At 48.1% G+C, this 14,143-nt stretch overlaps 1 protein-coding gene across 2 annotated transcripts in view; it reads left to right on the top strand.

The window, feature by feature from the left end:
- Nucleotides 1–14,143, top strand: part of UBASH3A (ubiquitin associated and SH3 domain containing A) — a 37,938-nt gene that overhangs the window by 17,328 nt on the left and 6,467 nt on the right. For both annotated transcript variants that reach the window (XM_063114178.1, XM_063114187.1), the window contains exons 7-9: nt 2,527–2,653; nt 7,304–7,403; nt 10,345–10,467. In XM_063114178.1, the coding sequence (XP_062970248.1) occupies nt 2,527–2,653; nt 7,304–7,403; nt 10,345–10,467 (350 nt within the window). The remainder of the gene's footprint in view (nt 1–2,526; nt 2,654–7,303; nt 7,404–10,344; nt 10,468–14,143) is intronic.

Raw genomic sequence — 14,143 nt, forward strand, 5'->3', positions numbered from 1 at the left:
GAAAATCAAGCAATACCTCTCCTTTTTCCCCATTTCCCCCAGCCACTCCCTCTCCACCAGTGCCTGTCCCATGCTGGACTTTTGTGGCTCCTGCTCACCTGAGTTTCCTCCCACTGGAAGGTGCCCCTTCCCCCCCCTCCTTTGCTGTCTCTGCTCTTCTCTGAACTCCTGCTGCTGCAGTGCCCAGCTCGGCCCTGGCAGTGTCTGTGGACCCCAATCCTCCCTGCTCTCACCAGCTCTCTCAGCTTTGCATCCCTTCCGTGCACTGCCGGCTCCTCTCCCGCCAACATTTCTCCCCCGAGCCCTACACTTGTCCAAAGCCAGCTCTGTGGCTCCATGTGGGTTGCATGTAGACATGCCAGACGTAAGATGTCCAAAATTGAACTCCAGCACTTTTCCCCAAATGCTGCTCCACCCACAGTCTCCCCATCTCATTCAACAGCAATGTGCTCTCTCCAGTTGCTCAGGCCAAAAGCCTGGAGTCTCCCTGACTCCTCACCTTCTCTCAGGTTCTGCATGGGATCCATCGGAAAATGTGGTTAGCTCCACATGCAAAATACAATCAAATCTGACCATTCTTCACCCCTCCATTGCTCCCACCTGGTCACCTGGACTGCAGCCATGGGCTCGCTGCTCTGCCCTGGACCCTGTGGTCTAGTCTCAACCGTGAGGCCAAAGTGATCCCTTCCAGGTGCTGTGGGATTGAAACCCTCTAATCACCCCCTCTGCCTCTGAGCACAAGTCCTGCAAGAGCCCTCACAAGCCTGGGTTCTGACACCAACAAATGTCCTGTCTTTCCTGGTCTGCGCTCTTCTCTCCTTAGTTCACACTGTTCCAGCCACACTGTCCCTTTGCTGCTCCCCAAACCCTCCAGGGGGCTGGACCCCTGCACAGCTGTCTCTTCTGCCTGGGGTGCCCTGCACACCTGCATGCCCTGTGCACTCACCTCCCTCTGGGCTTTCCCATTTGCCTGCAGAGGCTTTGTGGGACAACCTCTTTACTCTGCAACCTGCCTCCAACTCAGCTGCCCCCAACCCAGCTGCTCCCGCTCTATTTCAGTGCACGATACTAACTACCTTCTACTAGACTGTACAATTTACTTTCCTGAAAAACTGGATCCAATCTCTAAAAATCATAAGGAAACACTCCTAAATGTGGATGGACGAGGGAAATAAAATAAGATTCCATGGTTAACTGGGCTAGAGGATTATGGTTACTTTTCCTTCTTTTTTAATTTGCCCCTTTTTCCGTGTTTTTAATAACAACTAGAATAAAATATTCTGAGCTCCCCCAATGGAATTAGAAATTCAAAATGCTAGAATTAGCTGAAAGCAAGGAGGAAATGTTACTGGAAAATACCGGGTGGGAAAAAGGACTTTGATGCCTAATACAACCCAAGAAATAGCTCTGAGCTCCTGGTGAGGAAATTTGTGAGCAGCCATGGACTATGATTGTAGACTGTTTTTACATAGAATTTACAAAAATCTTTCCTTTCATAAAATGAATTTTCTCCTAGAGAAATTGATCATTTGCTGTTGCAAGGAGGATTTGTGTGACCATCGGCTCTTTGGTTTTTATTCACTCTCTTCCTCTGGACACCCTGCCTGCTCCTGTCAGACACACTCACTTTGGGGACCCCACCATCACCTCCTCTTATTCCAGAGCCTGGAGTTCTCATTGCTCTGACTGGCTGTGGTCTTTCCCCTCAGTAGTCCCCAGAGCTCCCGAACACCTGCCCACTCTATGGCACTTCTGCTTTGTTGTCAGGCAGCGATTTCCTCATCCTCTGCAACCCTTTGGATGCTCTTTGTACCCACCATCCCACTAACACATCTACTCCTTCCCCATAGCTCTTTCATGTGTCTGTCCTGCATTCATTCATCCCTGCATCCCAGCTGTGTCTATCTGCACACCTCTGACTGTTTTAGGAGAATCTAAGAGGACAGTGTATTAATCAGGGTTCTCCAGAGAAACAGAAGCAATAGAAGATGGAGAGAGAGAGAGAGAGATCCAAACTGAGGGCTTGGCAAGTGTGAAATCTGCAGGGCAGGGCAGGCCAGCGGGCTGGAGACCACAGATGGCCTGGAGCAGAATTCCCTCTTCCTCAGGGAACTTGGGTCTTTTCTCCTAAGGCCTTAGCAGACAGAGTGAGGCCTACCTATGCTATGGAGGTTCATCTGCTTTACTCAGAGTCTACTGATTTAGATGTTAATCTCATCTAAAAAATACCTTCACAGAAACATCTACAATGCTGTTTGACCAAATATCCGGGTACCGTGGCCTGGCCGAGCTGACACGCACAGCTGCAGCACAGGCGGCGATGATGGGGCTGAGACAACACATAGTCCACACGGACTGTGTCCTGAGTGCCCACACACGCTGTTCGTTTCCTCTTCACAGTAAACTTGTCTTCGAGGCTGTCATGGGCATTCTCAAGCACGTCTGTGACCGGATGCTGTGTTTCTACGTCAACAACACGATCACATCTCTGTTCATGCCTCCTGTTTTCTCTTTTCTTCCCTGCAGGACTTACACCTTCAGTCTAGCGGTGGACCTGAACTCCAGAAAGGATGGCGAAGCCAGCAGCAGATGGAACAGGGAATTTCATCCTCCGCAGGCGTCAAGGAGTGCTAGCAATGTGCAGGCTCTGCAGGTAATAGAATCCAACTTTACGTTAACTCCATGGCAGACACAGCTTCTCAGGTATTGCTTTTGTTCCATAGACACATCCTCCCTGCTGCCCTAGAGCACGGACTCAGGCATAGATCAGCAAGGGGCTCTTCCCAGCCATGCCGAGGTGTTGGGGGTCCATGCCCTTGTTGGTCTGCCCCAGGCAGACAGAGAGTCACCCCCTCCAGGGCTGTGAGCACCTGTCTGTATGTTCCTGAAGGTGGCATGAGTCATGGCACTGGGACACAGGGCAGGGAAGAGACTGGGACACAGCACTTCCCAGGATCCTGAGTTCTCACCCCAATTTCCTCATTAAGAAGCCAAGTGACCCCAAAGAAGTCACCTCCCCCTGGGGCCTCGGCTTCTCACCTTCTGAGGCAGGACTGGGCAAGACAAGGAGCCTGTGCTTCCTAGCCAAGGGGGCCAGCAGCCTCAGGGTCAGGGTCTGGGGCACCTTGAGCCCTGCTGCCCACACGGGGCACACCCAGGAGCACAAACTGCCCAGCAGGGACTCTGAGAACAGGCAGCCCCTCCCTGAAGGCAGTGAGCAGGGCTGCATCCCCTGCCTGCGGTCTGGGCGGTGAGCAGGTCAGCCCTCTGCTCTGAAGCTTTACCCTTCCTGATAAAGGAACCCCTAAGGGAGGGGGCATGCAGTACCTACAGCTAATCTTTACTGAATCACCCTAAGTCCAAAGCTCACCCTCTGCTATGGGCTGAACTGTGTCCCCCCCAAATTTAAGTGTTGAAGTCCTAATCCCCAACACCACAGAATGTGACTATATTTGGAGACAGGGCCTTTTAAAAGGTAATTAAGGTTGAACGGGGCCATTAGGAGGGTCCCTGATCCAATCTGACTAGTGTCCTTAGAAGAAGAGGAAGTCAGGACACAGACACACACAAAGGGATGACCCTGTGAGGGCATGGGAAAAAGACGCCGTCTGCAGCCAAGGAGAGAGGCCTCAGGAGACACCAGCCCTGCCCAGCCTTGACCTCGGACTTCCAGTCTCCAGAGTGTGAGAGGACAAATGCTTGTTGCTGAAGCTACTGCCTGCTGTCCTATGTCACTGCAGCTCTAGAGGAATACAACATCCTTCCCCAAGAGTTCCTCAGCCCCTAAAGCTCCCTCCGGGCTGGGGTGAGCTTACCCAAACAGGAGATGAGCACAGGACATGGGACACTGGGAGGCAGCACAGATCCTCTTTGGCCAAGTTTTCAGTCAGAGAGAAAAATGGCCCAGAGCTGAAGAGTCACTGACTGGGATTTAGATACTGCCAGCTATTTCCAGACAGAAACAGGGCTCCTCTCCCCAGACCGGCCAGACTCCAGAGACACGGCAGAGGCTGGACTCACCACCCTCAGTGGGGAGAGAGCAGGCACTGACCAGGGGCTCTCCCCAGAGCTGTCCCCCTTTCCAGATGGAAGGAGGGGGAGTCCGGAATGGAAGTCTGCACTGTAGCTCAGCCTGTGTCTAAACTCACTGGTGCTTCAAATGGACGAAAACAGAACATACGTCTCCCTTGAACTGGACCCCTCTCTTGGTCTGATATTACCCCTACCGTTCAGTAAGAAAACTGTGGCAGCAGGTTTGGTACAGCGCACCTGTGGTGGGCCAAGTGATGGTCCCAAAGATACAAAATCCTAATCCCTGAGGCCTGTGAGTGTGACCTAATGAAGAAAAGGGGTCTTTGCAGATGGGTTTGAGGTCAGGGTCTTGAGAAGAGAAGATTATGCTGGATAGTCCAGGGGGGCTCTAAACCCAATCACATGTGTCCTTATGAGAGAGAACCAGGGGAGGGATCTGACACACTCAGCAGAAGGGGAGGCCATGCGAACACAGAGCCCAAGGTCAGAGCAAAGTGGCCTCAAACCAAGGAACACCTGGGGCCACCAGAGCTGGAAGAGGCAGGAAGCAGGCTCTCCTGTAGAGCCTCTGAGGGAGTTCAGCCCTGCAGACACCTTGACTTTGGACTCCCAGCCTCCAGAACTGTGAGGTGTATATTTCCATTGTTTTGTGTCCCCTGGACTGTGGTAACTTGTTAAGGCAGCCCCAGGCCCCGAATGCGGCTCTTCCATCTAGGCAGCCAGTGTAGCCCGGCCTCGTCCCATGCACCCCAGGGCTAGTCCACTCCATTCCCCACAGACCTTTCTTTTGCTTTATTATATTCCTGTTGAGACACTCCACATTTAAAGTTCAAATGCTTCAGGCTCTTGCAGGGAAGAAAATGCCCCAATTCTGAAACCTCGGCCCAGCGCATTGACAATGCCTCGAGACTGGCTAGGCGGACCGAGGTTCCGAGCACATGTATGTCTTGCAACCTACTTTCAGATCAGCCCTCAGCAGGGGAATGGGACAGATATTTTAATCTTCATTCTCAGGGGGAGAAAGCCTCTAGGTGTGGGTACAGGCAACCCCTGCCCAACCACACGTCAAAGTTATGGGACAGCTCCAACGGGATAGACAAGGCTTCCCCTGGAGCGCTGCCAAGGAGGCAGGGGTGTCCAGAACTGAGTGCCTGCAGCCCTCCAGCAAGAGGCAGCGCTGACATTGGTTTGCCTTCTCTGTGTGCCCATTTGGAAGACTCAGCCCTTGGCCCTGAGAAAGTGAGAGCGTGGAGACCTCAAAGGTTTCCATCGGCTCACGGATACCACAGTCTGTGCAAAGGTGCTCAGAGCCAGCACCAATAGTCTGGTGCCCTGAGCGGTTGGAAGTAGTGCCCTGTGCAGGTGATTGAGGACTCTACAGGCCATGGCAGCATCTGGCAGGAGCTGCCCGTCGTGGTGGTGAGGCAGGGCCGCTTGCCCCCCACCCTCCTTTCTGGTGTCCCCTCCTTCCCAGCAATCCCCAACCACTTCCCAGTGTGTGGGACATTGCTGGGGGCCACCCTTGCTAGAGGAAGCGGTGAGTTGGTGCAGACCCTGAATCTCCATCACTGTTAGCAGAGGCAGACCCAGCAGGAAAGGTCTGCAGCACCGGCTGGGCTGAGTGAGTGCCCTCCTCGCTGGGGTGTTTAGATGTGAAGGGTATTTGCATTTTCCTCTTTAGGATGTGGGTGAAATCAGAGCACAGTTCTGAGGCTGCTGCCTGGGGCTTTCTGCTGAGGAGGACACGTCTCCTTACCTCCCTTCCTTACCCCACTTGGTAGCAAAACACAGAAAATACTAGCTCTCTCATTTTAACCCAGAGAGCTACATGGCCAAAGACGAAGTAGGGGCAGAGAAAGGGCCACCTGAGCTGCCTCCTGCCCTGGTGTCCTCCTCTCCCTTCCATCCCCGGAGTTCCTGAGACAGCCTGGGCCCGGCGCGGGGTGGTGCTCCCTGGGGCTAGAGAAGTAAGTGTAGTGTGGACATCATGCTGGCCTAGTGGTGCCCTCCAGGGTAGCAGCCAAGCTCAGCATCTCCCTCAAGGGTTCCAGCTGTTTCTGGGCTCCCTGAGCAGGGCTCATGCTCCCCACCACTGTCCTTCCCAGTGGCCTCTGGGTGGCTTGGCCTCAGAACACTGCACTGAGCTTACAGGGGCCGTCCTCGGCTCTCACTCACTTTCTATCTCACTCTCAGTGGGTTTCTGCCAAGGCCATCCCCTCCGTCCCACAGCTGTCCACAACATAGGGACAAGAAGGGCCAGCCCCAGCTCCCCCGAGGACAGGCCACCAACCACTCCACACATAGGAACCTCCTCTTAAAGGATAGCCCACATCACTGCCTGAAGTGTGGCCCTCAGGTCACTTCGCCAAAGCACAGGCCTCCCCAAGAACAGGGACGGACAGCGCCCTGCAACTGCAAGGCTACAGGGTCATTTTGGGGTCTGCCTGAAGCACGGGAGGAATGCTCTAAAGAGCTGCTATGTCACGGCCAGGAGCTACTGGCCTCCACCAGGGCCACTCTCACACTAAGATGAGATAAATAAAGTCAAATAAAACACTAATTTTCCCCCAACACTCAGCCAAAGGATGGCCAGCTGTGGGCAAGCAGCAAGGGGGATGGATGGGGGCTTCTCCCCTTGGTGCTCAGAAGCGGAACATGCACCTGCATGCCAGGAAAGAGCCACCCCTTGACGTGCCAACACGGGGCAGTGCTGGAGGGCTCTCTGGAAGAGGAAGAGTGCTAGCAAAAGAGGAGTCTTGAGAGACAGGTAGACAGAAAAGCAGATAGATAATATCTATGTATTATAATAATATATATTATAATGTAGATACAGGTATAAATACAGATACAGATACAGATACAGATACATGTAATGTCCTAAGATGTCACTGTGGAGGGATAAGGACTCGGAAGAGACAGAAAAGAAGGAAAGTGGATGTGTTATGGTGTAGGCCAATCCTGTCTCTTTTCATTTCGGGATGTTATAACACCTAGAAAATAAGAAGTCAGAAGGAATTAAAGAGGTTCCCACCTCCAGTTCCTAGACCTCTGTCATGGTAATGACGTGGGCAGAATGGGCTGTAGCTTTTGACCAGCGACGGAGGAGATGCCCTCTCCAGGCCGGCTGCTGGCCTTGAAAAAGTGAATAATGACATCTAATTAGTTTGAATTTTGCATATTGCGCGGCTTAGTTGATTACTGGGAGAGGTGCTGTCTGTGAGGTCTGATGATGTGGGTGTTAAATGGCCTGTGACTGCTTCCATCCTCCCAGGCCACGATCGCGAGGAAGAGCGTGCTGGTAGTACGCCACGGGGAGAGAGTGGACCAGATCTTCGGGAAGTCATGGCTGCAGCAGTGTTCCACCGCAGATGGTAGGTCAGTCCAGGCGAATTCGCAGGCAGAAATGCTGTGGACCTAACGAATAAGATACCTTCTCAATTACCTTAGATGCTGCCAGGTCCCCTATGGCCCTGTCCTTTCGAATGGCTGTGCACAATTGCATGTGTGGAATGTACACAGCTGCATCTTTCTCCAGAGGTGCGTTAGGTGTGCATCTGAGCGTGTGTGCCGTCCACAGGCAACTTGCCCCGAATGCTTTGTGGAAAAGGGGGATTGTGGTTGAGAGTTCACATGGCAACTGGTGTGAGTGTGCAGACAGTTCTTGCCACCCTCACAGCACACGGGTACCAGGTTAGTGTGGGCAGCGTCACTGCTAAGCAGGTCGCCCTGACCTGCGGCCTCTGAGCCCTGCAGCTGCTTCCCCATGCCCTCTCCCTCCATCTCGTCTCGGAAGCTCTCCAAGCTGAACTTGACTGCTGTGGTCATCTCCCTACAGTTTAAGGCTGTGCTGCTTAACAGATGCACGTATTCTTGAGTATGTCTCTGTTCATCCTAACTTTGCCCGCTGAATGCCAAGGGCTAAGAACAGTTCTTACAAATGCCCATACTCCCAAGCCAACCTCTGTACTGATGACCAAGGTCTCTGTCAGTGCACATCTCCTGATGGAAAGCCCATAGTGTCTCAATGTCTAAGCCATGGATAGATGTACAAATTAAGGTATTGAACACAGTAATAAGATCCATTCACTGTTGCTAGGCTAGTCGAGCCCTTTGAGATCCCTCCAGGAACCCAGCAGGCCCAAAAAAGGGAGAGAAAACCATTACAGATGATAAGCACACACCAGAAAAATTCTGAGCAGATAACGTCATGACCAAACATATCTCCACAAACCCACAGAACTAATAATATGGTTATCTCTGTAAAACAAGATCAGGTAGACACACAAATGCTTAAGGAAAAAACAGTAAGACAATAGGTGGACATGCGGATGAAGTGGCCTTCAAATGTGTTATAAGAAGTTTTCCTGTAATAAAACAAGTATTGAAGCGATAGATTGAAATGACACACCATGTCAGCGAGGAGGGAACCAATGCAAAACAATCAACACCAAAAATAGTTCTTGGGCTTCACAGAAAAAAAAAAAAAAAAAATTGGTCATCTAGACAAAAGATCAAGTCATCTGTAAGGGAAAATATTTTAAAAGCACTAGAAATTCCCAGCTAAAGGGAAACTCCTCATGGATCTCTTTATAAGGTAAAGAAGCCCTTGAAAAGGTGGATAATGACATCTAATTAGTCTGAATTTCATGTATCGCATCGTTCAATCAATTACAGCGGGGTATTTGGCTGTAGCCTTCCCCAGGGAACACAGGAGAGGTTTGAGGGACTCTGCTGCCTGTCGTCTGACTCAGCTCACTTCTGGCCCATGCCCACATGCTCACATGGTGCCTCACTTCTCAGTGGGGCTGGCCTAGGGCACCCCGTATTCTATACACACTCTGCACCCATCAGGACCTAACCTTGTCCCCACTTCCTGGTCCTCTTCTGAGCTTTGCCTTCTGCCTCCCAGAGTGACCCCAGATAAAGTGTCAGTGAGAACAAAAGACCTAGGTGGAGCAGGCTAACATTTTTTGGATCACAGATGCCTTTGAGAATACAATATAACTGATGGACATTCTTCTCTTTGGAAAAAAATGTAAAAACCACCTTTCCAGTGAACACAGCTAAGACTGGCATTTAATAAAGGACTTCAAAGCTTGTGGCTCACATAAGAGTCTCTTCCAATGGAAATGCCAGGGAGGAACTTTTCAGAAAAATCCGGAGTGGGTTTTACAAGGTGCACAAAATAGCCAGCTGCCTCCCTCTGTGTCATTAAGGGCTGGGGGCTGGAGGAAGCCGGCTGGGTGAATTCACAAATGGCTGGGCAGGTCTCAGAACGTCCGTGTGGCTGCCAGAACCTCCTGGTGGACAGAAGGTCTGGGGTCACTTGGGAGGATATGAAGGCAAACCAGAGTGCACTGGAGGGTTGGTGTGGCATGGCATCTTCTGTGAGGACAGTGGATCATTTTGGTGATGAGACCAGCCCTACCACTTGCTGGCCGCTCATTGGGCACCAGGCTCCAGGCACTGGGCATCATCTCACTGACTCAATGCAGTGACTCTGCCATTTTCCCTTTTGATAGATATGAGGCTCAGAGCCTCCAAACTGAGTAAAATAACCTGAACATCTGCCATACATAAGGAAAAGGATTTCAGGAGAACTGGATTCTAGACCAGTGCTTTTTAGCAACTCATCACAACTCTATCACTGTCCCCTTTTTCCTGATAAGAGCTCCTTTAACACAGTTTAAGAATTCCTGGATGACCAGTAAAACTCTTCCAGCTCTTCCTAAATATGAGCCTGAAATGAACACTTCATAACTAGAGAAGGGCAGGTAGCTAGTGTCATAGACTGTCACATCTTAGAACTCAAGGTCAGACTCAAAGTGAAATACAGCACCATCCACCTGGTTTCTAGCCACGCCTTTGAGCAATTGACAGAATTCTGTGTCCCTATGCAATATAAGGCACTTAAAGCTGTGTATGGGAAGGGGCCAAATTTCACCTAACTAATTGATGCCAAGTCGGGATGAATGTCAAGTTAAGCTAAATCAGCCACGGAGACACGGTTCTTTATCAGGAAAACTGTGTGAGCGAATCTTCATGAGGGGTTACGGGAGGACAAAGAGGGTTTCGCAGTTCCTGCAGCTGAAACTAAGTTTTCTGTATTAGAGGAATGCTGTGTGCATGGCAGAGCTGCATTTCTCCTCAAGTTGAATCCATATCACAGAGCACATTCGAGAAACAGCAACAGTTGACAGAAATTTAAGTGATACCCTTGCTTGTGATGTGGATCTTGATCCTGGGAGTTTTGCAGGAGAAATCTGCCCTAACCTGACGGAACTGAGTATCTGGTGCTCACTTGTGCTTTAGGAAAATACTACAGGCCGGACCTCAACTTCCCTTGCAGCCTGCCCAGGCGGAGCAGCGGCATCACAGACTTTGAGAATGATCCACCGTTGTCGTCGTGTGGGATTTTCCAGTCCAGAATTGCAGGCACGTTTGAGCGCCATCGGATAGGAAGAGTAACAATAATAATGGTGATGAACATAGCTGGTGGGTACTGAGCCCTGACGGCATGCTCTTTGACGTCAGGGTTAGCATTATCCCACTCTGCTGATGAGGGAGCTGGGGCACAGAGAGGCTAAGTAACTCACCTGAGGTCACACAGCTAGTAAATGGAAGTGCAGAGGTTTGATCCAGGAATGGATGGTTGGGGAAGTCAGGAGGAATGAAAGACAGGCATGGAAAGAACAAGGAGGGGAGAAAAACTCAACAACCACTCTGTGCACCAAGGGTGTCATTTCAGAAATTAAAAAACACATCCCTCATTGATTTTATGTCAAAATCTGGCACTATGGGCTTTTGTTTTATGTCTGGGGGTTCTGGGTCTGCACAACTGAATTTTTGGAACAGAAAAACCACTGAGTTCATCTGACCTTCATTTTTAAAAATTAGTACGTCAAATCTAAAGAGGCAAAGGGGCATCCTAGGTCATACGGGTGGTTCATTGAAGGTACTCGCTAGCACTCAGCTCTCTGGCTCCTCACCTAGTGGTGCACTTGTAATGTTTAACCACCAGCTCTAGGCAGGGTGAGGCAGCCCTGACTTACAGTATTTGCTGATTTCAGTGGTGAAAATACTGTGCACACACTACAGCTGATTTCAAGCTCCCACTAAGGGGTCACGGACGCAGAGTGGGGACATGTGTGCTGTGTGCATGCACCTTTCTGTGCTCCACACCTGAATCCTCACGTTTGCACATCTCTCAAGTGTGCATTTGGGAGTCTCTGCAAATCGGTGTCTGTGTGGGCAATGGTTGGCAATGGTCTCTGTTAGTTTGCTGGGGCTGCTGTAGCAAATTACACAGCCAGGCAGCTTAAACAATAGAGATTTATCGTCTCACAGTCTGGAGGCTAGAAATCCCAGGTCGAGGTATCAGCAAGGCTGGTTCTCCTGAAGGCTGAGTGGGGATCTGCTCTGGGCCCCTCTCTCTTTGGCTTACATATAGCCATCTTCTTCACAAGATCTTCCTTCTAAACAGGTCTGTTTTGAAATTTTCCCTTTTTTAAATGACACCAGTCATTGGATTCGGCAACACACTAATTTTAACTTAATTGAGGTGTTCACTCTAATTTTAATTTGATTACTCTGTAAAGACCCTATTTCCAAATAAAGTCATATTCTGAGTTACCAGGGGTTAGGACTCCAACATATCTTCTTCGGAGGGGGACACACAATTCAACCCATAACAGCCTCCACTAAATCCTCACTGGCTCGGGTACCGTGTAGTTTCTGCACTGTAGAGACTCCTTTCTTTCCCAAAGAGCAGGGCTTCTGATATCATAGTATCACTGAACCCAAGTCTGGCTGCCTTCCACCAAAGAGAAACAAAAGACGTTAAAGTCAAATATTGGTGAAAATGGAAGCCCATCAAGAATGTCAAAAGAATGAAATATTTGATCAAAACAGGATCATGGGTCACTGTGAAATAATAGTCATTCATTCAACTGAAGTGATAATACAGAAACTTCAAAAGCAACCCAGAAAGTAACCTTAACATTTTCAAAGCTCAGTTTTTCACATAATCAGAATTAGCTAAGACAACCTAGGAAATTATTTTGATAAAATGCAAAATCTTTGTTCATTAGGCCTTTTACCAAGAAGGTGAAGATAACCTGCAGTGTGGTTGTTCTCCTTACAGGAAGCCTGTTCAGCTAACCTGCAAATCAGACTTAACGGAAAGTTGTTTTGAATTTAATCAGACATAGGAAGAAAGTGTCCCAGGTTATGGGAGCAGCAATTCAAACACACGAAGAAAAAGCCAAGGGTACAGAATCACATTATACTAGAGGGAAAACACTGCTTTTTTCTAGACCTTCAAGACAGGACATTTCGGTATCAGATGATAAAAGCAGAGTTAGCAGATGAAAAAGTGAAAGAGAAAGTTGTCTAGACCTTTGCAAGGGTGGAGACAGTGGGGGCTGCTGGCAGTTATAACCCGCAGATCACGGACAGCAAAAGTGAACTTCTGAGATATGAATCTAAGAAGCTTTGAGAGGAAGATTTTCCCTCAAGAAACAAAGTTCTTATTCTAAATGAAAAAGACAGCATTCCCAACCTGAAAATAGGGAGATTAAATGAATCTCAGGAAGAAATATGGCAAAATAGAAACTGTAGTTTAGAAGATGGCTGTTAATGAAACAGCCTTTAGAATTAAAAATCAAAACCTCTTGCAATTTTACTAAGAGCAGATCAATATTTCAAGAAAAACTTGTTATGACATGGGGGGACACTTAGTTCTGTATCAGTGTCTTTTTAATATTAAATTTCCATCTTTAGAAAGAGTTAGAAATAATTCCCTTCTAATTATAGCCAACTTAGTCACACAAAATTCTTTCATAAATTCACCTCCACAAACCATTATTCCAACCTACTCAAACATTTTCACGACTTGTTTTAGACTTTCTGCTTTGTTCTATATTTATTCTTTCCTAAATAACCAGTCATTTTGCTTTAGGACAAAAATTTGCTACACAAGATTCTTTCTTATATAAAATTATTCTCTTTTCTTTTTAACGTTCGTAACCAAAACTACATCTTCATATCCATAGCTTTCGTCACATCTCCCCTTCTCCTGCTTACTGGTTCCTTTCTATCTTGTTTCTTTTTCCTCCCTAAATTTACCTTTTGAAACAACCTCTGATAAGTTCTCACTTTAGACAAAATTATTATATTAAATAAAGAGCACATTTTATGTCTTTTTTTATCATTTTTCTCATTAAAAACATCTAATTTTTGGCAGAATTATATATACTGGTTAGACTTTCAATTCTTAATAACCTTAATTTTTAGTGAAAACTTAGGAAGCAAGCAGTTTTGAACTATCTGCCATATGCTAGTAATTATTTATGAATGTTTATCCCATTTGCATTTATCTAATTTATTTAATTTTTAACACTTATCCCTAGATTATTTATGAAAATAGCTCATCCTTTCTTTGCCTGCAAGATTATATGTTAAACCAAAAAATTTTCTATAGAAAAGGTTCTCAACAATTTTTCCTGGCTGTTTATTTTATATTTTATGTGAAGAACTTCTTAAGCTTTGAGATAGTCTCTGTTAGTTTTGGATTAACTGTGTGCACAGATAGATGGATTCTGTCCAGAGACCTAGCCAATTATAACTTTCTGGATCGTAGTTTCTGTTTCCCAATCTTGCCACGAGAAACTCAGACCAGTTCTGTAGGATGCAGCTGAAGGAATGTGGAGCTCTCATTACCCATTTCCCAGATCACTGACAAAATAATACAAGCTGAAGTACGGTGTAGTAATTTAGAGTTCCATTCAGTGGTCATCTCTCTTCAGAATGTAACACATACATTGGCCGAGCAGTGTTGCTATAAAAAGCCATTCTACTTTCAGTCATGGGTGCCTAACTAAAAGCTTCCAGTCTCCTAAATATGGCCCAAAGGACTTTGATCCAGGATTGGGGAGAAGTATCTGTGACAATAGTCTCACCTTCACACTCACACACAGGGAAAAGTCAAACAGACAAAGTGCTGGCCATACATCTGCAGCTATTTCCAAATACCAAGCTAGCTCATTTGCACACACGCCATGTAGAAAACAAGCTCCTGGTGTGCACACCAGTGTGACCTACCAGCTAGGAG

The sequence above is a fragment of the Cynocephalus volans genome, chromosome 1 (genome assembly GCF_027409185.1).
Source record: "Cynocephalus volans isolate mCynVol1 chromosome 1, mCynVol1.pri, whole genome shotgun sequence".
In the NCBI taxonomy this organism is placed as follows: Eukaryota; Metazoa; Chordata; class Mammalia; order Dermoptera; family Cynocephalidae; genus Cynocephalus; species Cynocephalus volans.